Here is a 23,349-nt window from a genome sequence, read left to right as displayed (position 1 = left end):
TAACGGCATAATAAATGAGCAACATTTATTTCCACTTTTTTTATACATTAAACGTGCATATCAATAAAACTAAAATCGATCATATAAATACCTCTACTATTATACTGTTACAATAAATATGGCTCTACAGATTCTAGGTTAAATAAAAAACAGATTTCAGTATCAACTGCGGTGCAACACAAGGAGACACTCTCGGGACACACTGTACATGTCTTCTCTTTTAGCACATTTTCCATGTCAAATGATGGACTTGTTTGGTGATTGCGATATGATACAGTGTACTCCACTCTCATTTAAAAGAGCCCGTTTGCTCTCTGCTGTGCTTTTCCTAAAAGAGATATTGTTGAATAATGTTCACAGTGTCAGCATGACAGATAAGAAAACTGCAGTCCTTTTAATATCCATATTCAAATTCTGTTTCTCTTCTGTTACCAACAAACCACCCCGTACCATTTTGTGGAGTCAAAATGGAGACAGTGCCATGCTTTTTGACAATTTGTGCTGGAGTGCAAAGGAGCACACACTCACCACCTACACACACGCATACACAAAAATCATAAATGTGCTTAAAGTATTTGTACAATTAAAAGCAGGCACTCTGCTCCAGGTTGGCTTAAAAAAAAGGCTATTTTTCCAAAAAAATCTTGGCTATGTCAAACATGACAGTGCACCAGGCAGTGAATAGAGTATGATACAGCTGTGATTCACATGTACACAAACACATCAACACATCAACACCCATGTCAAAATATTACATACGGTACTTTAAAATATATTACTAAGAAACTGTTGTTATCTGATAACGTGCAAAACTAAGCACACCTTTCACAACACTCTCACGCACAATGTTCATCTTTTACATGATATACAATGAATAATTGTACAGACTAAGTAATAAATATCATCTCACAAATATGTTTTACTGGTCACTTCTGTCTTCCACTTAATGTAAATGCCAAGTACTATGTAATGCCGTCCCATGCACCATCTTTAAGTTTCCGCTATATAACAAAGGCCAAAAAGGAGAATTCTTCTAGACGTTTTCTTCAATCTTGTGCTTTCTTAACATCTACAAACAGAGAGAGAAAGGATCCAATGCCAAAAGCTGTCTGTATGCATCAAGTGGCAGAATATAATTTATGGTGATAGAAATGATTAGATAAATGTGTCATGTGATATAATATTTCAAAAAAGGAATAAAGTCAAGAGAGCTTCATTTTCAGTGGCTAAAGCTATCCTTCACAGCATAGGTGGGAGCAAAGTACCAAAGTCCAAAGAATCAGAGTCAGTCAGATACTGTGCCGTATTAATAATAACTAATGATACAAATAGTTATAAACCTTTGTGAAAATAGACAAAAACGGAGAGAAAACACGTTCAGTAAATTGTAAAAACAAGGAAAGGGCTTGTGTCTGTGCCTTTCCCTCTGTCTCAGAAGCCAGGCACGTGGCAGTACGCCTCCAAGGAGGACAACAGGATGTAGATGAACCAGAGAGAGAGGAAGAGGAAGAAGGTGAGAAGCTTGGCTGTCCGTGGGCCACCGAGCTCTCCTCCAGACACGGTGGGACGTCGGCGGTAGAGCAGCACCAGCACGCACACCAGCGCCATGATGGTGAAGAGGGTGACAGAGAAGGCCAGGGACCCCGGGTTCACTTTGAACACCTTGCCTTTGGTGTACCAGTAAACTGCTGCAATGGTCCACGCCACTCCGATGCCTAAGAACACGTTGACCGCATTGCTGCCCGTCACATTTCCAATAGAGGCGTCAGCATATTGATCCTGGATGGCAGCCACCTTACTTGCAAAAGTGTCTGTAAAAGAGAGAGAAATAGGCAAATATATATAAGTAATCAGTAATGTGCACAGACTGAGTACAGGTGCCACAAACACCAGGGACTGTACAATAAGCACTACATGTATTTAAGGAAATTCAAGCCTTAATTTAGGAAGTACCGCCATTATTATACTGTATATAGTTTCCCAATTTCAAAGGCTCAAAAATAATTGACTTACAAGTAATTTCATGGCCAGATGAGGCATATTTACCAAATTAAGCCATTAAAGATCTGGAGTTGATTTAGTAGTTGTGACTGGAACTCTTAGCATGTAAGTCCAAAGTGTCCGTGCTAGTGCAACGAGGCCATGATTAGGCTGAAAGTTCAAAGGAAAAACTTAGGAACACAGCCTAAGCTGTAAGAGTGGCCAAATCAACAAACTAGATCATGGTTACAACGAATAAATGGACTGTTCAGCTCAGCAATACCACACATCCCAAAAGACTAGAGAAGACTAAAGTGTATGATTGCAGAAGTTATTTCTTGGTTGGTTTCATCGATTCTGTCAAGAACACTCAATAGGAGGTATAAAACTGGATTATTTTATGAATCTACAATCAAGACATGCTTTTTGGAATGGAAATACAAAGACAAGAATAACAAGGTGCAAACCTCTGGTTACACTTAAAAACATGAAAGTCTGATTAGGCTTTCCTGGAAAAAAGGGTTGTCAAAGAAAACAAAAATCATACTCAGATATAAATATAAATAGATAAATATAAATAGATAATAAAATTAACATTGTATTAAGATAGTCATTTGAATCACTACTGATACAAACTCCCTCAAAAAGAGAGACTCAAAAACAAGCAGCAGCTGGAGATGGCTGGAGTAAAGGCCTGCCAGAATAATGCAAAGGAAGAAACACAGGATTAGGTGATGTCCATGTTTCCAGTCGTTGACTAAAAAGGGTTTTCATTCAAGTATTAAAAACAACACTTACATTTAAAGTGATGTTAGTTGTGTTTCAAAATTGTCGTAAACAGTTATTGTCTTGATGCATGCTCAATCATCCAGGTAAGTAAATCCCAAAGGGTTGAGACACATTTTTTCTAAACACCACATCTCCTTGGCTTTTAAACATGTTGCGCCAAAAACTGGTCCACCTCAAGGATTGGGTCCCCTGACACAAGCAGAGTAGTGTAGTGTACTCTGTTAAGTACCTGGAGGATTGCCATGATTTATACATGGCAAACAACCTCTGGGGAAGTGGATGGCACAACCTCGTCAAGCCAGGACTCCGCAGTCTATTTACACCTAGAGGCCAGTGGACACTCTTTTAATGATGAGGATGTACATATCCTGGACAGGGAGGAACGCTAGTTTGAGCGCGGAGTCAAGGAGGCCATTTACGTGAAAAAAGGAAAGACCATCTCTGAATTGAAGGGGGGGGCTAAGGGTACATCTTTCACCATCTTAAAATGCCGTGATTGCAGCCATTCCCCAACTCTCTGTGAATGGTACTCCTGGCCATTGATCAGTGGGCTTTGATCAATGGTCTAATTTTGGTCTAATGTTCATAATTCCACACATTGCCGAAAACCCAAACAGCACACGCAATAAGAGGCTTTATCTAAGCGTCCTGTTAATGTTGGTGGGGCGTCAGTTACACAATGGACCGAAAGCCAGCACAACAGAGCCAGCGGTGCACGGGCAAGAATTCATTTCTTACTTGGAAATTCGTCGAAATTAGTTGTGGTAGCTACCTGGGCTATGTGCCACTTCAGTATCTTTGATGTACTATTGCTGTGTGATTTATTACTATTAATGAAGGCTGCATTACAACCTGCTAGCTGCAAATAATCACGTGCAGTTCTGAAAGCAGACAGAAAGAAAACATATTACTGATACAGAAATAGTTTTCTACACGAGATCACTGCAAAAACTGCAGCCTTACCTAATGTCCACCCTACTGTTACTCATTTTATATTAAGATTTTAAAATCTAGTTGGTATTGCTTTCAGAACTGCACATGATTATTTGCAGCCAGCAGGTTGTTAATGCTATCCATCAAGTCTAACCTCAGCTAATGCTAGCTAACAATGTTAGCTCGGTGGCGAGTAGCCTTCAGTAATAAATCACACAGCAATATTACATTCATGTAGTTGTAAAAAGCAAGACAATATATTAGGTAATCCAAAGTATTCAGAATACGTTACTCACATTGAATAACTTAACGGAATTCATTACAAACTACATTTTGGGCCATGTATCCTGTAATCTGTAGTGGAAAATATTTTAAAAGTAACCTTCCCAACACTGTTTGTTGATCAGTGGTCATGACAATTTGCATATTAATGATTAGCAACCTCACAGCCCCTTGTCCAGTGGGCTAATTTCAGTCATTGTGCGATGTACTGTTTATAAAGCTGGGGAAACCTGCAGTCAGCTGAGACTGAAGAAGTCACTTGGATGAGTGACGAAACGTTTCTCCCACTGAAAATGCTGCGTCCAGATGAACAGAATCAACCCAGATTTTTGTGAAACTCAGTTATTTAAAGCTGAAAATAACACAGTTTTTGTGTAATATTGTTCTCATAAAACAATAGCCACCCATGGTGCTCTGTGTGTACGTTAATTGTTATTAGGCTGTTGTAGTCTTGTGGCCCTGCATTAATGATTAGAAGGACCACATCCTATATGTGGTTATGGGAATACAGCCAATAGCCTACTGTGAAACTGCAAAATAGAAAACTTTCTCTCATTGATGAAACATTGTTTGGCTCGTAAACAGATCTGACTTTTACTCACAGTAAAATAAAAATGGGCCCCCAGCTGTCAAGGAGTTCAGGACTCAAGAGAAATGCCGTTATGTATCAAATAATATATGTGTAGCTAATAAACTGTGACTCTGTATGTGACAGATCACTTGTCTGCAGTGTAAAAAAGCACAATGTTGTTTTCTGACTGTCAAGAATAATTATTTTTAAGCTGGCTAATTACTGAAGTCAAGTTCAGGGATCATTGAACAACTGAAAACACGAGAATTTGACTCTTATATTAAGACCTAGTTTACATTCATTAATGGTGACTTTTTCAAAAAGGGGGGCTTCATGGCTTTCTCTTATTTGGCACGGGATTTTTTAGGGAAGCATGAGAGGATAAGAAGGAGTCTCAAAGCGTGAGAGTTGGCAACCCTTGTTTATTAAACCAAAACCTAATTTTCATAGTCATTTTTTGTGTTCAGTGTTAGTGTTTAGGAAATAGCAAAATGGGACTATAATTAGGGCGAAACTAACAAGCGAAACAAGGTTTTTTTTTTCTGTTTACAACTTGTTAATATCCAAGACATGAGCTTTGGAGAGAATCCCTCTGACAGCACAGGTGGGGGAAAAGGTTACGCAAGCAGCTGCTTCTGCCACAGGGGAAAAGCCCAGAGGAGACACAGGACAAGGCCGCTGGTAGGACTGAACGACAAGCACAGATGCCCACCTGGAACAGAAGTGCCGAGGGCCACAAACACCACTGCGGTGACCGAGTCTTTGAGACCGACTGTGCAGCCGAAATGTGAGGCCAGGTCCCCGGTCACAGCTGTCAGAACGCCAATGAGGGAAATAGAGACAAAGAAGCAGGCCCAGCCGTTCCAGTATTCAGTCGGTGGGACGAAAGCAAAGAGGACCTTCCAGAAAACTGTCAGGAAGTGCATAATGTAATCAAAGCAGGACGGCAAGCGTTCCTCCCCGCTCTCCTCCTCATCGTCGTCACCTACCAAAGACAGAAAAGATGCATGAAAGCCTGCGAAACACAACCTTCATTTAGACCACTGTTTGGCTTTACAGAGCACCGTAAAGCCACCATGAAATTGATATAATTTTAGTTTCAGTTACTGTGTTTGTTCAGACACTGGCAGTTTTGGGAAATGTTCTACAGATACTGTAAAATGGAGAGAAGATTTAATATGCACTGCTGTTGGATGAAACTGTGAATGTGGATATTGTTTGGACAATGGCTGCTTTTGTGGTATGTGGCCATTCACGTTGTTATCATAGTCATTCTGTGACTGCTCTATACTGCTCCTGTTATCTACAGCCAAGAAATCATTGTTAAAGCCAAATGGGATTTGGACCAGTTGTGCTTAGATAAGAAAGACGTGCAACAAATACACCACAGGAGGACAGGAATACAGTGGCTTCAATACAGCAGTCATCACAGTTGTCACAATTCAGTGCACTACACACATGCGGGGGGCTCGTAGTTAGTGTCACACCATTTAAAAACAAATGTGTCATCGTGCGACCAAAGCACAGCAATTAGTAGAGCTACCATTCCAGTGACAGCCATCGCTGAGGGCAGGAGATTACATTATAATTTATAATATCATCATATTTTTCATAATACAGCTCAGACCCAAACTGTGGAAGTGAATGAGCACTAAAAAATCCTGACTTTTCAGAAATTTTGTGCCAATTTGTCATCATATTCATCTTCATATTTTAGATCAGTAAAACCTTCAGCATCTTTGAGCAATCCTTTTCAAATCAGAGACATGCTGGAAGTGTACTTTCTATCTTAAATATGCACATTACAAATGCAAATCTGAGTTTCTCCATCCAGCAAGAGAGAGAAAATAAAGAAAAGAGTATGTTAACCAAATGACACATCACGGGAGTCTAAGTGAGCTTTTAGCCCAATGATTTGTGCACTAGTGCAGATCTAAAAGGTTCACAGACAGCTTTGGAAAGACCCCCCAAAAAAGATTCACCATACCACAAACATCGTCATAAATTCTTCAGAACCATTAATTGTTGAGGAAGAGCCGGCCCTTTTAGTTTTTATGATGAGCCTCATCATGCATTTTTAATAAACTGTCTGGATTTAAATGGATGAAGCAAATAAGCTCAGAATGATCAAAAATGAATTAAAATAGCATTTGTTTTTGTACGCTCTTTCAACCCTTTCCGTTAAACTGGGGATGTTTTTTTCTTTATGCAATCTTAAACGGAGCATTTTAAATTTTATTTTAAAGACATATCTAAGTGAGCGCTGCACAACAGGCGGACCGGGTGGACCGGATCCAGCCTGCAGGCTCAATCTTCTTCAGGACTGCCTTCAGAGGGATGAACAGATGAGACATTTCAGGACGCCGCGACTTACCTGCACTGACAGTGACGGCACTAACAAACTGCTCTCTCCAGCTGCTGCTCCCTACAACAAGAGCCAGGTTCGTTTTCTTGATCAGCTTGTCCACTGTGCTCTGCAAGGAAAGCAGAAGAAAGGTGCATTAACACACACTGAATAACATACTCAGTACAATCTTAGTGCTGTATGACACTGGGGACACTGATGTGGTGAATCAAGATACAATTACCAGCTTCTGTCCTCCCAGTGTGAAGCAATGGTGAGTCACCAAAACAGATGCGAGCACAAAATCCCAGTAGCCCCCAGGAGAAAGGGAGTGTGCAAGGGAGTGTGCGAGCATAAAGCTGCTTTAAAGCAGTGAAGAAACACAAGCCAACTCATAAAACTGCAGCTGTTAATATCACTGCAGTATCATGTTACAGCTTAAATGTTCCTAAATTGTCTCAGAGCGCTGCACCACCCATTTTAAGCTGAAGGATCAGTTTACTTGCGCAGAGGATTGCAGTATGAATCTGTGTAGCTCCAGCACAAGTATAATGGCGATGATGTCATAGTTATCTGATAAGGGTTAGCTCAGATTGTGACTGGAGACTACACATCAAACAGGGGGTTATTTATTTCATGATCACAAAAATAAAATGCCATCACTACATGTCAGTCATTGTTTTTTTGGATTATTGTTTTAAAGCCTTAAGTTGAGTGGACAGGTCACATTCTTTATTTATTTAATTATATTTGCCAGAGGTGACCTTAAAGTGGAGACCCGATGCTAGCTAGCTTTGTTAGCATGATAGCATGACACATTTATTAGCTGTACAGGTGTATTGCACAGCCACAGGTTCCTAGAACCATAATATTATTTCCCGTAATGAAAAAAACAAAAACAAAATGCTAACACAGACTTCTTTTCCAGGACTGAAAAAAAGTGATTAGCCACTTGTATACAGCTCATAGCTGTTAGCTAATGAGCATGTGAAGGCGCAGTCAGATATAGGTTTGCCAACCGTCCTTTAAAAAACGGAATGGTCCCGTATTTAGAAACAAAAGTACACGTCCCGTATTGAGCTAATAAGGGACGCACTTTGTCCCGTAATACAGTGAGAATCAAAAGTAGTCTATAAATGTTTATGGAATTAACGCTTTGTTTGAAAACATAATTCCCAGCCCCTCTCCTGCTTTGTGACCAATGAGCTGATAGCACACTTATGACAATTCGAGTATGACAATTCAGATTACCGCTCATCTCATTGGTCGAGGAAAGGTCGCTTACGGAGAAAATACCGGAAGACAACAGATCCACAACAACAAGCATGGCCAACAAGGAAACAAACGCCGACACTGCGGTGCAAGTCTCGGACGACAGTACACCTAAAGCTGGGCAGACACTGCGATTTTTTCAGTCACGTTATTCAGCTCCTGCTCAAACTGCACGATTGACTCGCAGGGGTTAGAAGTTGGTGGGTCACAATGCAGGGTCTCACACTATACCGCCCGATGCTCTGATGCGACCTGAGAGCTCACACTGTGCCTCCATAACATGAAGGTTATAACAGAAAATCTGTCGCTCGCTCTCTCTCTCTGTCTTTCACTCACTCACACACACACCACCACCATCAACTTTGCTAAACTGCTAATGAAAAACATGATCAGGCAGCTGTGATTGAGCAGTGATGTAGATCCAACTATTTTCACGGTTGTTGTGGTCGTGATAATTTTGTGATGCCACATCGAAAAGGCTCGGATGAGCTTTCCAAAGTTCTACAAGTTGTGCCTCCATCGCTTGTGTCCAGATCACACGCTGCACAGCCGTGCTGCTCCATCTTTTTCACCGACGTTTACGTGTTTGCACGTGAGCAGTGTGAGCGGCTGTGGTGACACCCTCACGAGCGATTGATGATCGGGAGCTGGTCGTGAGGTGTTAATCGCTTCTCGTTACCCCACGTATACTACACGATGCACGATGAAGGCCAAAATCGGGCCGATCACCAAATCGGTCGCACGACTCAAAAATCGTCTCAAAATGGGCCAAAAATCGCACAGTGTAAGCCCAGCATTAGAGCAGCAATGTTTGTTGCTCAGAGAAAGAAAAAAAAGGCTGCAAAAGTACAGGGAGGAATGGGAAAAGGAAAACACCTGGCTGGGAAAATGCACGATAACACCTTTAAAGCGCACTGCACTGTGTGCCGGCGCACTTTTTCCATAGGCATGCTTCTAGTGGTGGGCACATGAAGAACATGAGGGGCGTGAAAGCTCGGGGAACCCTTAACCAATTTTTTGTCCACCAGGCCACGGCAGAAGCAGATATGGTATGTAAACACTGGTTTGTTTTTTTTAAACCCTCTGGTTAAGGTTAATATGGGCATGTGCAGTGAATATCAGCGCTATGTGGCCAGAAGTGTGATAATATAATTTATTTTGTGTAATAAACAACTGCAAGGATAGATGATTACAACAAATAGATGACTAATACATAAAAGTAATACATAGATTAATAATGATGATGAGTTATGATGCGTAATCATGGGAACAAGCCGGTTTACAAACAGGAGCAGCTGATTAGCATTAGAAAAGCTGAAATAATACCTCAGCTGAAGCCAATTGTACTAAATGCACTATATGTGCACTGTTACAAGAATATTTTTCGTTCTATTGTTTTCTATTAATTTATATAATTTTAAGTTAAGCAGGACAGAGTTCTTTTAAAGAAAGATTTACTTATATTCTCAAAAGTTAAGCATGACAGGCTTCTGTTTAAGAAAGAGACCTGTTTTACTGTGTTAATGTTGTCATTTTGAGCTAAAAACAAATGCCTAAATGATCATTTGTTTCCCATATGGTCATATCACAAAGAATATGCATCTGCTTAAATCAAATTCAAGTCAAATGGTTAAAAAATAATTTCACACAAAAAAAAGAGCTACAAAATTCACCACACTGGGAAGGGTGAACTGGCCACGAGGTGTCCCTTATTTATTTTTCAGGGAGTTGGCAACCCTAGTCAGATATGCCCCTTCCTCACCACTTGTGGTTTCAAAACACCAACATGGCATCTTGTAAATAGGCAGTACTTACTTACTAAATAGTAGTAAATGATGGAACATGTAATCTATACCACTACTGTTGTGCATTTATGACTCACTAGATAAGCACTGATTAGGCTCTATTCATGAACAGAGTCTATTGATGGATGAATCTTCTCTCTGTGTTAGGAAGCACCTGCTTTTTTGACTACTACTGAAATGCATTCGGCTAGCCATGCCTAGCTTCGACCTTCAAGGTAAAAAGAGCATTATTCTACCTGCAGGGCTTACAGCGGAGCACAAACATTTGTTGATTGACAGTTGTGCCGATATTGATGTTTGTGTACAACTATGTGATAAAGAATATGGTCTGTTGTTTATTACAGCTCATCCAAGAACTCCAGATTTGGTGAGTGACGTATTAGTATTTTATTAGCAGGACAAATAATCAGCAGGTCATTTTGTTGCTGCCATATAATCTATGGATGCTACTTGCTAACCAAGGTTGCTAGCGTTAGCTAGTACGTTAGCACACCACTCTCTCATCAGTCAGATTTTCAGCTCCAAATGGCACTGGCACCACAAATTTAGCTCACAGGCAGAGTTCAGTGACTTTTCCTATGTGTCAGCACCTACCCGTCACAGAAGACACCGTGCCTCTAATAAAACATAACTTAAAGTCTGGATATAACTTAAAGTGAATTAAATAAATAGTCATCCTCAGCACATTTTTCATGAATACCAAAATTAGCAGTAGCAATCCCAGTGCCTTTTCTTACCGGGCTGCAAATTTGTTTAATTCTGTTCTAAAGAGAGTTTCTGGAAATGAGCTTGTTTTCAGAATTAGCAGCATTTTTTTTCCACTACGTTTTTGGCTTGCTTCCTTGTCCAGTAGGGTTGCCAACTCCCTGAAAAAATAAATAAGGGACACCTCGTGGCCAGGGCCGGGCAACCCAGTTGTCTTCACCCTTCCCAGTGTGGTAGCTCTTTTTTGTGTGTGTGAAATTATTTTTTAACCATTTGACTTGAATTTGATTTAAGCAGATGCATATTCTTTGTGATATGACCATATGGGAAACAAATGATCATTTAGCCATTTATTTTTAGCTCAAAATGACAACATTAACACAGTAAAACAGGTCTCTTTCTTAAACAGAAGCCTGTCATGCTTAACTTTTGAGAATATAAGTAAATCTTTCTTTAAAAGAACTCTGTCCTGCTTAACTTAAAATTATATAAATTAATAGAAAGCAATAGAACGAAAAATATTCTTGTAACTATGCACATTTAGTACATTTGGCTTCAGCTGAGGTATTATTTCAGCTTTTCTAATGCTAATCAGCTGCTCCTGTTTGTAAACCCACTTGTTCCCATGATTACGCATCATAACTCATCATCATTATTCATCTATGTATTACTTTTATGTATTAGTGATCTATTTGTTGTAATCATCTATCCTTGCAGTTGTTTATTACACAAAATAAATTATATTATCACACTTCTGGCCACATAGCGCTGATATTCACTGCACATGCCCATATTAACCTTAACCAGAGGGTTTAAAAAACAAACCAGTGTTTACATACCATATCTGCTTCTGCCGTGGTCTGGTGGACAAGAAATTGGTTAAGGGTTCCCCGAGCTTTCACGCCCCTCATGTTCTTCATGTGCCCACCACTAGAAGCATGCCTATGGAAAAAGTGCGCCGGCACACAGTGCAGTGCGCTTTAAAGGTGTTATCGTGCATTTTCCCAGCCAGGTGTTTCCCTTTTCCCATTCCTCCCTGTACTTTTGCAGCCTTTTTTTTCCTTTCTCTGAGGGAAACAAACATTGCTGCTCTAATGCTGGGCTTACACTGTGCGATTTTTGGCCCATTTTGAGACGATTTTTGAGTCGTGCGACCGATTTGGTGATCGGACCGATTTGCTGCTCACGCGCAAACACGTAAACGTCGGTGAAAAAGACGGAGCAGCACGGCTGTGCAGCGTGTGATCTGGACACAAGCGATGGAGGCACAACTTGTAGAACTTTGGAAAGCTCATCCGAGCCTTTTCGATGTGGCATCACAAAATTATCACGACCACAACAAACGTGAAAATAGTTGGATTTACATTGCTGCTCAATCACAGCTGCCTGATCAATGTTTTTCATTAGCAATTTAGCAAAGTTGATGGTGGTGGTGTGTCTGTGTGAGTGAAAGACAGAGCGAGCGACATATTTTCTGTTATAACCTTCATGTTATGGAGGCACAGTGTGAGCACTCAGGTCGCATCAGAGCATCGGGCGGTATAGTGTGAGACCTGCATCGTGACCTACCAACTTCTAACCCCTGCGAGTCAATCGTGCAGTTTGAGCAGGAGCTGAATAACGTGACTGAAAAAATCGCACAGTGTTTGCCCAACTTTAGGTGTACTGTCGTCCGAGACTTGCACCGCAGTGTCGGCGTTTGTTTCCCTGTTGGCCATGCTTCTTGTTGTGGTCATCTGTTGTCTTCCGGTATTTTCTCCGCAAGCGACCTTTCCTCGACCAATGAGACGAGCGGTAATTTGAATTGTCATACTCGAATTGTCATAAGTGTGGTGTCAGCTCATTGGTCACAAAGCAGGAGAGGGGCTGGGAATTATGTTTTCCAACAAAGCGTTAATTCCATAAACATTTATAGACTACTTTTGATTCTCACTGTATTACGGGACAAAGTGCGTCCCTTATTAGCTCAATACGGGACGTGTGCTTTTGTTTCTAAATACGGGACGATTCCGTTTTTTAAGGGACGGTTGGCAACCCTATTGTCCAGCTTCTGAGGTTGCCACTTGGGCCTAATATCATGTTGTGTTAAGGTAACTGAAGTTTCTTTCTTTTTTAAAAATTTGTACTTTTTCCCGAGTTGAGATCGATCCACTGCTCATCCAGTCCAAATGTCAAAGTATCCTTCAGCAAGATACTAAACCCTGAGTTGCTCTCAACACATCCATCGGCATGTGAGTGTGTCTGTGGACGTTAGATAAAGTGCTTAGATGAAAGTGTTGTATGAATATGTGTGGAACTGGGTGAATAAAACTTGTAATAAAAAGTGCTCTGAGTGCTCAAACCGAGTAGAAAGGTGCTATTTAAGTACCGGTTCATTTACCATTTATTGTCTCTTGTAAAACACCCAACTTATCAATACAAAACAGATGGAGTACTGCTATAAATTCTGCATTATGGCAAATGATACAAATTCTTTAACTCTGACTATTCAAGCTGAATGATGCGTGAACACATCTACTGGAAGATTAATGAGTTGCATAATTTATCACACATCAAAAGTAAAATATATATTAACCCAAAATACTGTGACATTAGTGAAATTGCTGCATTTTTCCAGGTTAATGTTGTAAAGTCAGTCCATGTCGGCTCTGAGTTACGAAGCTGCTGATTTTGTGTTACCTTGAATTCATAAGACTCCTCAATGACCACCTCCAGCCTGGTGTGCTCTCCCAGACATGGGCAGCCCATCTTTGACACGTCCTCCGGACCCACTGCTGTCTTGTTGTCATTAGTGTCACCTAGGGCAGCACAAGAATAAACTATCATCCAGGATTTCCTACATGGTGCTTGGATGATAATGAAAGTCAGTCCTCTGTGTGTGCTACGGTCCATTACAGTGACTCTGAGTGACAGATCAGCCAATCATAATTGGTAAACCCAACGCGAGAGATGTTGGGGAGACACGTATTGAAATAAATAAAACACGGCAGTCTGCATATTGATACTCAAAATTTAATCAAGAGCATAAAAAGTACTTGGAATAGAGGATTTAGGTTTATTTATGTCAGTGGTTTTATTTATAATAGTGGATTATGTGAATATGTATTCTGTTATTTATGTTTTGAATTCTCTACTTAGTAATTTACTTCAGGGATATATTCTTTCTGCATTCATTACTGGCTTATCATTTCTTGTATGTGTTTATTGTCATTATGTTTAATAAATAATAAGCAGAATCGTATGTTATTAATATAAATAGGTCTCATAAACAGGACTTTCCCAAACATTTTCTGACTACACGTCACATTTTTAATATATCCACAGTACTTTTAGGTTGCAAATCATCAGTCATTAAAATATGATCACATTTAGCAAAGAGTCTGAGTGAGTATTGATATGAGCACAGTTGTATTACAAGTACTTTTTTGATGTTAGTTAGTTTAATTTAACATGCAATTGCAAAAGCAGCTATTGCACAGTAATTACAGCTCTCTTCCACAGTGTGTCTTTTCTCCTTCCTGTTAAAAGGGAGCTTTTCCTGGGGTGGCTGTAGCTCAGGTGGCAGAGCAGGTCAGCCACTAATCAGAAGGTCGGTGGTTCGATCCCAGGCTGCACCCTGGCTGCATGCCAAATATCCTTGGGCAAGATACTAACCCCGTGTTTGCCTACTGGTGGTGGTCAGAGGGCCTGGTGGCGCCAGTGTCCGGCAGCCTCGCCTCTGTCAGTGCCCCAGGGCAGCTGTGGCTACAATGTAGCTTGCCATCGCCAGTGCGTGAATGTGTGTGTGAATGGGTGAATGACTGAATGTAGTGTGAAGCGCTTTGGGGTCCTTAGGGGCTAGAAAAGCGCTATACAAATGCAGGCCATTTACCATTACTGTCGCCAAGTGCTTGCTTATAGGGGTCATCTGATTGTTTTTTTCTGTATTATTACAGTATAAAGCTCCTTGAAGCAGCCGTTGTTGCACTATATAAATAAAATTGAACTGAATTGAATGATTAATAATAATAATGGATTGGATTTATATAGCGCTTTTCAAGGCACCCAAAGCGCTTTACAATGCCACTATTCATTCACTCTCGCATTCATACACTGGTGGAGGCAAGCTACGGTTGTAGCCACAGCTGCCCTGGGGCAGACTGACAGAAGCGAGGCTGCCATTTCGCGCCATCGGCCCCTCTGGCCAACACCAGTAGGCAGTAGGGTAAAGTGTCTTGCCCAAGGACACAACGACCAGGACAGAGAGCCCAGGGATCGAACCGGCGACCTTCCGGTTACAGATACGCTTCCCAACCCCCTGAGCCACGGTTGACTGTAAAAGCTCTCAAAAATAACATTGATGAAATACAATGACATTTTTACTCTAACCCTGAGCAATTTTAAGTACATCAATTAGACTTTCAGTCTTCATGAATAAGGCCTGATGAGGAAGTTTGAGATTAGTTGTGCTGTAAGGTTTAATCTGCATTAATCCAAGCATTTAGTGCACACATTTATCTCAAGCCACCAAATAGAGTGACATATCACTCTGCACATGTAGCACACAGTGATGTCATCCACTCACCGTGTCTCTGTCCCACCTCCAGCAGTATGGGCTCCTCCAACACAATTGTGAATGTCTTGTTTTTCTCGTACTCCTCATCATCAATGATCTTCACATTCAGCAATTTCCTAAAGGTCGAGGGGTCAGGGGAACAAGGAGAAGCGGATTAGCTTTGTTTAGGGGAAATAAAAGTAGCTGCCCGTATGAGTCAACCTGCAGTAACCCTCTGTTATCTAAACACGCTCAAAATAGATCCCAGGCAGGTAAGAGCAGCTTCCAATGCTGAGACTATGCTTTCGTACACATTCAAATAAAACCAGAGTAGCTAAGAGGTAGACTGCCTACACAGTGAATCATGAAACAGATCTGTTAGATAAGAAGGTGGAAGCTCAACATTTCCCCCAAATTGACAAATATCATGCGCTGCCGAACACTACGAAGAAAAAAAAGACTAAAATATAAATTTTCCTAACACCCCACAAGAGGGCGGACTCCTTCTGCACCATTAATTCCATTAGAGCACAACTAAAGCGAAATAGCCCACACCCCTCCCACACACTCAAGTTAGAAGTCATGAGGAATTGAATTATTACCTTTGTCTCTGTGGAAATTATGTCACCTATCTACACAGGGACTCATGATAAGACATATATATATAGTTTGTGCTCTTAAATCCGAGAGCTCAAAAATGTGAGGCTGCTTTGTCAAACTGTGACCGACATATTTTCTTCAGCCCTCTTCGTTCGCCCACACTGTCACAGCCAGTCTCTCTCTCTCCCTCTCCCTCCATTTCCCTAATGATATGTGGGTGGCTGTCTATTTCTGTCTACACATATACACTCAGGGTTTGACAACACGCATGAAGAGCTTTTGCTTGCTGAGGAAGAAGAAGTTTATTTTAAACAGCAACGATACGTCACTGGCTGTCTAATGTCAGGCTAAGTCATGCCAGTGGGAGCAACGTGAAGCGCAGCCTGGAGACCTCGCAACAGGAACAAAAGAGTTTGTGTGCATGGTATATTTGCTTTGAATCGCCGTGCCGGGGCCTTGAAATAAAATGTGAAGGCTCTGCTGCTGTGGATTGTGCTAATGTAGCAGCCATTTTGACATTACATCACATTTTAGGCAGACACTGTTTGTCTTGCTGTAGCGTACCTAGATAAGCAGAATATACAGACGAACATTTACATTTTCCACTAAAATCCAAACGAGAAATTAAAGGCTGTCGAGAAGCAGCAGGGGCCCGGGTTCATTTAATGCATCGGGCTGATTAGCTGGCAGTCTAACTCTAAACTGCTGCCACAGTTTGAAGCTCATTTGCACTGATTTCAGACAAAAAGAGGTGGGTGATAATGCAAAATGCGAGAAAATCAAAAGTGACTTTTCAAAACAGACTAAAAAACAGCTGTGGTGAGATTAGTTCTCCTGCTTTCTTAGTTTCGGTGAGTTGGTCCTTCACGTAAAGTAGTTCCATCCCTCTTTTTAAAAAAATATATTTTACTTGAATCAGTAATACCTTTGTTAGTATTTCAAAAGCATTAGCAGCGCAAATAAACCAAGCAAAACTGAGTGGCTAAAGACAAGCAGTGCTTGCTAAAGAAAAGACAGTTACGAATGGAAGAACGGATGATTTAATTATTGCTACACTCCAGTCCTGCACACTAGTCTGCAACCATCTGGAAACCACTGGTCACCAGAGAAAAATGTGTATTCCCCTGGCTGGTTGGTGCGTGTGGTAGGTTGTTTGCTGTCGCTAGGAGAAACTGGTGGCAAAGTGCTGCTTCACAGTCTGTATTAGGTTGGTGTAACTGAGGCCTAACACACAGCAATCTCAAAAGCCACTGGAGGCAGAGATGAGGAGAATGTTCTGATATAAAAGCTACCTCTGTTGTAGTGACTGCATGTGAGTCTGTGTCTTTTGTTCAGTCTCTGTTATGTTTCCTGTTTTACTTTGAAAGTCCATGTCTCATGTTAATGTGTCTAGTTTTGCTTCCTTTGTCTCGTTAGGCCTGATTTGCCCCAGCTGTGTCTCACTCCTGTTGCCCTTTCCCTGATTGCTCCCTCTGTGTATTTAAGCCCTGTGTTTCTCTGTGTCCGTGTTGCAATCTACCGTTTATTTTGCTGTGTGTTTTGTCAGTCCACCGGTGTTAGTTTATTTTGATTTTTTCCAGTTATGTTATGTTTGAGTTCAGCATTAAAGCGAATGACGAATGACGTCACCACGTTGCGGAGCGTCATTTACCTGGCAGGAAACACGGCACGTAAGCGGCTCAAACGCTCAAAAGTTTGGTTATACTTTACGAGAACGGATGACAACAGGGCAGCTTGCAATACTCACACGCAAAATAAAATCTATTCAAGCTGAATTTATGCTTCAATTCTTCAAAGAAAATCGTACCACCAGAGTTTGAAAGTTGCAGATTCTTTTCAAACGCCTTAAAAGCCCAAAGCTTAAGAACATATTTCACATTTTTAATTTTCATGCGCACAGTGGTTCTGTCGTTAGAGACTCTGACCTGCAGCAAGAATGTATGCTGCCACATTTCTGCGTAGAATTTGCGTTTTTCCCCCCTGTGCCTACTGAGTTTTAGTCCTGGTGATGCAGTTTTCTCCCTCAATCCAAAGACACGCTTGTTAGACTGACTGGTTCTAAACTGTCTATGGTTGAGAGTGTGAGTGGTTTTGTCTCTCATCACCACCCAAAAGCAGTTCAGATGATGAAGTGATGCATTTTTAATTTTAAATGTTTCCAGCACGTAAATGACTACCAATGAAAGCATGTAAACTAATCAAAATATGAAATCAATGAAGTTCTGCCTTCATCTTCACTGTAAGTAAAAATAATCACAATTTAGCTGATTTAGCTAAAAAAGTTAGCTAAAGTAAACTAAGTCAGACACCTGCTAACTAGCTAAATACGTTAAAGGAATAGTCTCACATTTTAAAAAAATACGCAATTTTGTGTTCTTGCTGAAAATGAAAATTGATGACAGTTTAATGTCTGCACTCAAATTATTAAAGTAGAATAGCAAGCAGTCGACTTAGCTTAGCATGTAGTCTGGATGGAGGGAAACAGCTAGCCTAGCTGAGCCCAGTCTACAGCTAACAACACAGCTCTCGCAGGTCAGTTTAGATGATGTAAAAATGTAAGTTTGTGGATTTCATCTTAAAGTTACAGATACTCATCATTTTATATGAACTTCATTATACTTTTGGGCTTTTGATGATTTTTTTAAACTGTTCTTTGTTCATAGTGAAATGATTATACAGCACACATCTATAATGAGTTTGAAAAAACAAAAGAAAAAAGAATTGGGTCCACAAGTTTGAATTTATATTAGTATTAGATATTTTTTAAACCACACAGTGTCAAAAGCATCATATCCCCCGTTAACATTTGGTTAAATGTCCCTTAGCAAGTTGCACATCAACAAGATTTTTTTTGGTAACCATTAACAAGCTTCTGGCCTAATTCTGACATAATTCTGTCTGATGTTTGTCTGGGCTTTTAATCATAGTCCTCATTTTTGTCATGGTAAGTATGTAAACCTTTGACCACAGCTGTACAATATTCATGCTGAGCCAGTTATTTACAATGAATAGAACTCCCTGCAAAATCATAGTTGTTCTTTTTTATTTTAGCACATTTCCCAAAATGTAAAGTTATCTTTTAAAATTTGTGGTCCTTTATAATTTCCTTCGTACGCTTGGGTTTAAAATGTTCAGTTTAAAAATACATTTTCTAAACAGCACACAGTCCTGCTTTATGAGCCCTGTCGCTGCAAGTCAATGTAAACTCTGATTATTACAGACACAATTGGATTTTATCAACACTGTAAATCCTTGGCTTGCTCCATATCACATTACACTGCGGAGCCATCAGCCATCTCTGCTGCCCGGTTGGCTCAATTCCTGGGAAAGTTTCTGAGTAGCCGCAGTGGTATAAACCTCCAATTGCATCTGTCACACAGACAATATTGCATGCATTCTAAAGATTGATCTCTGCTCTATCTGCAACAACCGTAATCTGTTCTCCATCTGCCTGGCTCTTTTTGCAGTTGTCTTACATTTACTGAGAGTATGTTGAATGCTAAAAAAAAGTATGCCTTGTTTGTAAATTAATTATCAGGATTAGTTTGACTTAACCAGAGAAATGAGAAAAAGGAGGTTGGTCATAATTGTCACCTACAGAAAGAAAGCATCATACATATCGTCTGTGACTCTTAAAGTAGTTCTGTTTTTATTTGGAGGTTCCCTCTCCTCCACATTTTTTGTCGGTTCCTTAAGGATGCTCCAGTTTCCTCCCACAATCCAGAGGCATATACAGTAAGGCATGAGGCCCGGAGACTCCAAACTGCCCACAGGTATGACTGTGTTCACTCTGTAGCCAGAGAGAGTGTCTCTAATTTCTACCCTCTGCCTGCTGCAAAGAAAAAAAAAAGAAAGCTTCTGCCCTCCCGAGACCCTGACAAAAATTAAGCCGGCAGGGAGACCGAGTGAATGCATGACAGTGTGTCAAAATCCACAGCTGGACCTAGCACCTCCGTTCATTTAAAGAGCCATGAATCAAAGTGGCATGTTAGCATCTGCCTACAGTGCTGAAGTGTCCTTGAGCAAGATATTGAATCTCAGCCAGCTCCAGAGAGGCTGCAGTGTAGCTTATTATAAACAGAAAGCAGCTGCATTACATTACATTACTGTCTCTCCACTGTGTTGTTGGGTTATTATGTAGAGAAAATTTCTACAGAAAGAAACCCGTTTTGACATTGATAATAACAAATTATTCCACCACTGATAACTTGTACTTGCAAAAATGTGTGGCAACATAATGGAGAATGGTCTGAACTAATAAGCACAGGGAGAGACAAGTGGGACGAGGAGAATTTGAAATTCATTTCTACCCTGCAGCCGTTTAAGCTCAGTGGTAAATTTTAATGTCAGCAGGACAACACGCTGATTCTCCTCAGGTGTACTGTGTAACATGTTCACTATCTCAATTTAGTATGTTCACTTGCTAATTTGCAATAAATGTAAAGCACGGTTGGCTTTGGGAAGGATTTTGACCAGAGGGATGCTATCACTTCATTACTGTTCCTCTAGAGGTGAGCATTAACTGGTGGACCTAATTTCGTAGCACTAATTGCAGAGATATTACGCTCAGAGATACAAATGTTAACCTCATATCAGCACAAGAGAAAACGTTAGGCCATCAAAGACATTAGGATCCATCCTCCGAGAACCATGACTGTTTGTCTGTACAATATTTGACCCCAGTACAAAACACATTGAGATGTTTCATCCACTGGGGATCACAAATGTCTATTATCCATTAAAAGTCAAGAAATTTCACAGTGAATTATGGTGGTGCACTGATTGACAAACAGTGCCGTCCTTTGTGACATGGAAGCAGGAAGGCTAATATGTGATTAGCTCTGTGGCTACTTGAAAGGTTGATTTGAAGGGACAGGATACGCAATAACTGCAGTTGGATGTTTTCATTCTTTTTAATGAGGATTTATAAAGAAGCTGCATGCCAGAGGTTACGCCAGGGGTCTGAGTCTGCCCAAAGCAATTCCTGTTTTCCTGTATGCTGTCTACACTTTCTTATCAATAAAGGAAAAATGCCATAAAAAAGTTATTTAGTTATAGCTTCTGTCTTCTTTGCAGCAGTTGCTAAGCTAAAGGCTAACAGCCCAAACATAAACAAGAGTAGCCTACATTGCTGGTTTTTCCACATATTTTTGAGACTACCTCCAAGTTACATTAAACAGCTATAATATGTAAACATTGGTCTGCAAATGTTTTGTGTTAATGTTACCAAGCCCTGAATCTGTTTGTCTTTCAGGAAGTTCTGTATGTCATCGAGCTCGAGCACCTCAGGCGTGAGCGATAAAGAATATCAGTGTATTGATTTTCTTTTCAAAAGTGATCCCCTTCTATCTGTTTTATCTTAGCTTATGTAACTGCCCCCATTATCCACTTCAGACTCAACTAGTGCATAGAGGCGCATATTTGAGGCACTAACGAGAACAGATATGAGATTATGCTACATACGAGCATCAAAGGGTCTATTGCAGATCTTCCTCTAATCCATAAACACAGAATGTAAAATGGCGCTTGATGTCAGCTTGTTTATTTTGGCTCAGGTTTGTGTCTGTACATCATAATTTATTTACTGCAGAGCAGAATTTCAATGGTAAATTATTATTTATATGCATGCCTAGATTTTAAACTGCTCCTCCTGGCTCCGCATCAAAAGCTTAAAAACTTGGCTTCCTCTTTTGCTCCTCTGCATGCTCAAATATTGACGGGGGAAGACAGATGTACGTGAGCACAAAGACACACAAAGCTTGAGACCCTGTAACAAACACGCAAACACAGAGGTGCCCAGAGGACCGTCGCCGAGTGTCATCTCTTTGTCGCGAACAAGCGGGGAAACACTCGGGTATGAAAAGCCAGCTCGGTTTTGAACGATGAACTTTGGCAGCCTGCTGAGCAGTAATGAGCGCAGACGTGCATTTAACACAGAGAGGGTGTGAGTTTATAGTCTCGGAGAAACAAATAGACGCATACAACGACGGCGACGCTTCAAGATGATGCCATTTCACCTACATCTTTTAACAGGACTGACTGGCATAAAGAATTCACACGCTGCGTAAAGAGGAGCACAATCTGGCCTGGCAGTCTTCGACTTAAGCTCTCCAAAAGTGGTGAACTTTTGGCTCGGCATCAGAGTCAAACATTAACACCTTCGGGTGGCACGCAGAGATGAGCGCATTTCCAGCAGCAATATTAGAAAACTCATTTAGATTCAGCTTAAAAGATAAGTCAGCTGCTCAACCTGGCAATTTCGATTCAAGATCTGAGTCAAACCTTTCCCACCTATGATCAAAGTACTCCCGCATTCCCCTTTAAGTCCTCGCTTGCTATTCCGAGGAGGACAGGAGTAGCTGAACACTGCTTTGGCATTTTTTTTCTGCTGGGTCTGGGTTTTCTTTTCATCTGTTTTCTGATAACAAACTGTCCTGCCCCACTGGATCCCACTCTCCACAGTCACACCCCCAGTCCTCTCCACTGCTGCACATCGACTGTTAAGGGAAGCATGACTCCAGATATTATGAAGTGTACTTTCACTGTCAGCTTTCTACAGTCGAATGAGCACAGTCTTAGCTCAGTAGGTGAGGACTGTATCTACTGCTCGGTCTCTATTTGAATGCAGATGCCAGCTGCCTGCCTCTCATTTCACATTGTTATACACTATTGACTCATTAACTGCAGCCTCTGTAGCTGACTGTGCTATGAGGGGAACTTTTGGGACCCCTTTAACCCCTCTTCACTCTCTTTAATTGCTTTGGATGCTCAAGAAGCTCTTTTTAGTTCCCCTTTGGAGCGACATGTTGCTTGATGTGGGTTTAAAGCAGATTCAGCACTCTAATACGGCCTTAATTATACACATAGACTAATGCATAAAAAGGAGAAAAAGCATAGATTGTGCGCAAGGAAACTGCTAAAAACAGAGCAGTATATTCAAATTTCACCTGCGCTGCGAGGCAAAAAAAAGAAGAAAGACAAATAGGGAGATCTGCGTTTTCTTTGACACCATGTATTCACCTGCCTTTCCTCCCACTCGGCCAACCTACACAATACACCTACACACGAGCCTCGCGCAGACGGATGCATCTGACACATTTGATTCCTTTGTTTCGTCCTTTGCCGTGCAGTAAATCATTTTGTAATGAGCTCGGTACGGTTGAGGGCATTTTCTTTCTTTTTTTAAAGTAAGAAATTAAAAAAAAAAAAACATAACCGTTCTGTGTAACTGCCAGGTCTTTTGCTCATCTCGTCATAAAGCAAACACTACAAGTGTACTCATCATTCAGCCAGCCCTTTCAAACAGCGTTCAAGTGAAAAAAAAAAGAAAGAAAGAAAAGCTGGAAAAACATCACTCTTCCAGCGCTCTCACTCCCTCGCTCTCTGCACTCTGCCTCCCTCATCTTTTTCTCTCCTCATCTCTGCTGGTGCATCCACAAATGCTTTAACTAAAATAACCACACGGGCTCCAGTGCATGCACCTGTTTTAGTAGCTGCCGTGCAAGTCACCTGTCTGATTTTTCCCCCCTTTTCT

General features: G+C 40.9%; 1 protein-coding gene across 2 annotated transcripts in view; it reads right to left on the bottom strand.

Annotated features, from left to right (window-relative positions):
* slc8a4a (solute carrier family 8 member 4a) overlaps positions 1-23,349 on the bottom strand; it is a 29,651-nt gene continuing 6,302 nt past the window's right edge. For both annotated transcript variants that reach the window (XM_086309566.1, XM_086309567.1), the window contains exons 5-9: positions 15,246-15,352; positions 13,361-13,479; positions 6,930-7,029; positions 5,268-5,540; positions 1-1,811 (exon numbers count right to left, since the gene is read on the bottom strand). In XM_086309566.1, coding sequence (XP_086165692.1) covers positions 1,432-1,811; positions 5,268-5,540; positions 6,930-7,029; positions 13,361-13,479; positions 15,246-15,352 — 979 coding nt within the window. In that variant the 3' untranslated portion in view covers positions 1-1,431. The remainder of the gene's footprint in view (positions 1,812-5,267; positions 5,541-6,929; positions 7,030-13,360; positions 13,480-15,245; positions 15,353-23,349) is intronic.

The sequence above is a fragment of the Aulonocara sp. 'chitande type north' Nkhata Bay genome, linkage group LG10 (genome assembly GCF_057382095.1).
Source record: "Aulonocara sp. 'chitande type north' Nkhata Bay isolate Kocher_YH1m ecotype deep benthic linkage group LG10, A_spYH_male_GT1.1, whole genome shotgun sequence".
NCBI classification, from domain to species: Eukaryota; Metazoa; Chordata; class Actinopteri; order Cichliformes; family Cichlidae; genus Aulonocara; species Aulonocara sp. 'chitande type north' Nkhata Bay.
Note: the sequence above shows the minus strand (reverse complement) of the source record. Positions and strands in the feature narration are given on the sequence as shown.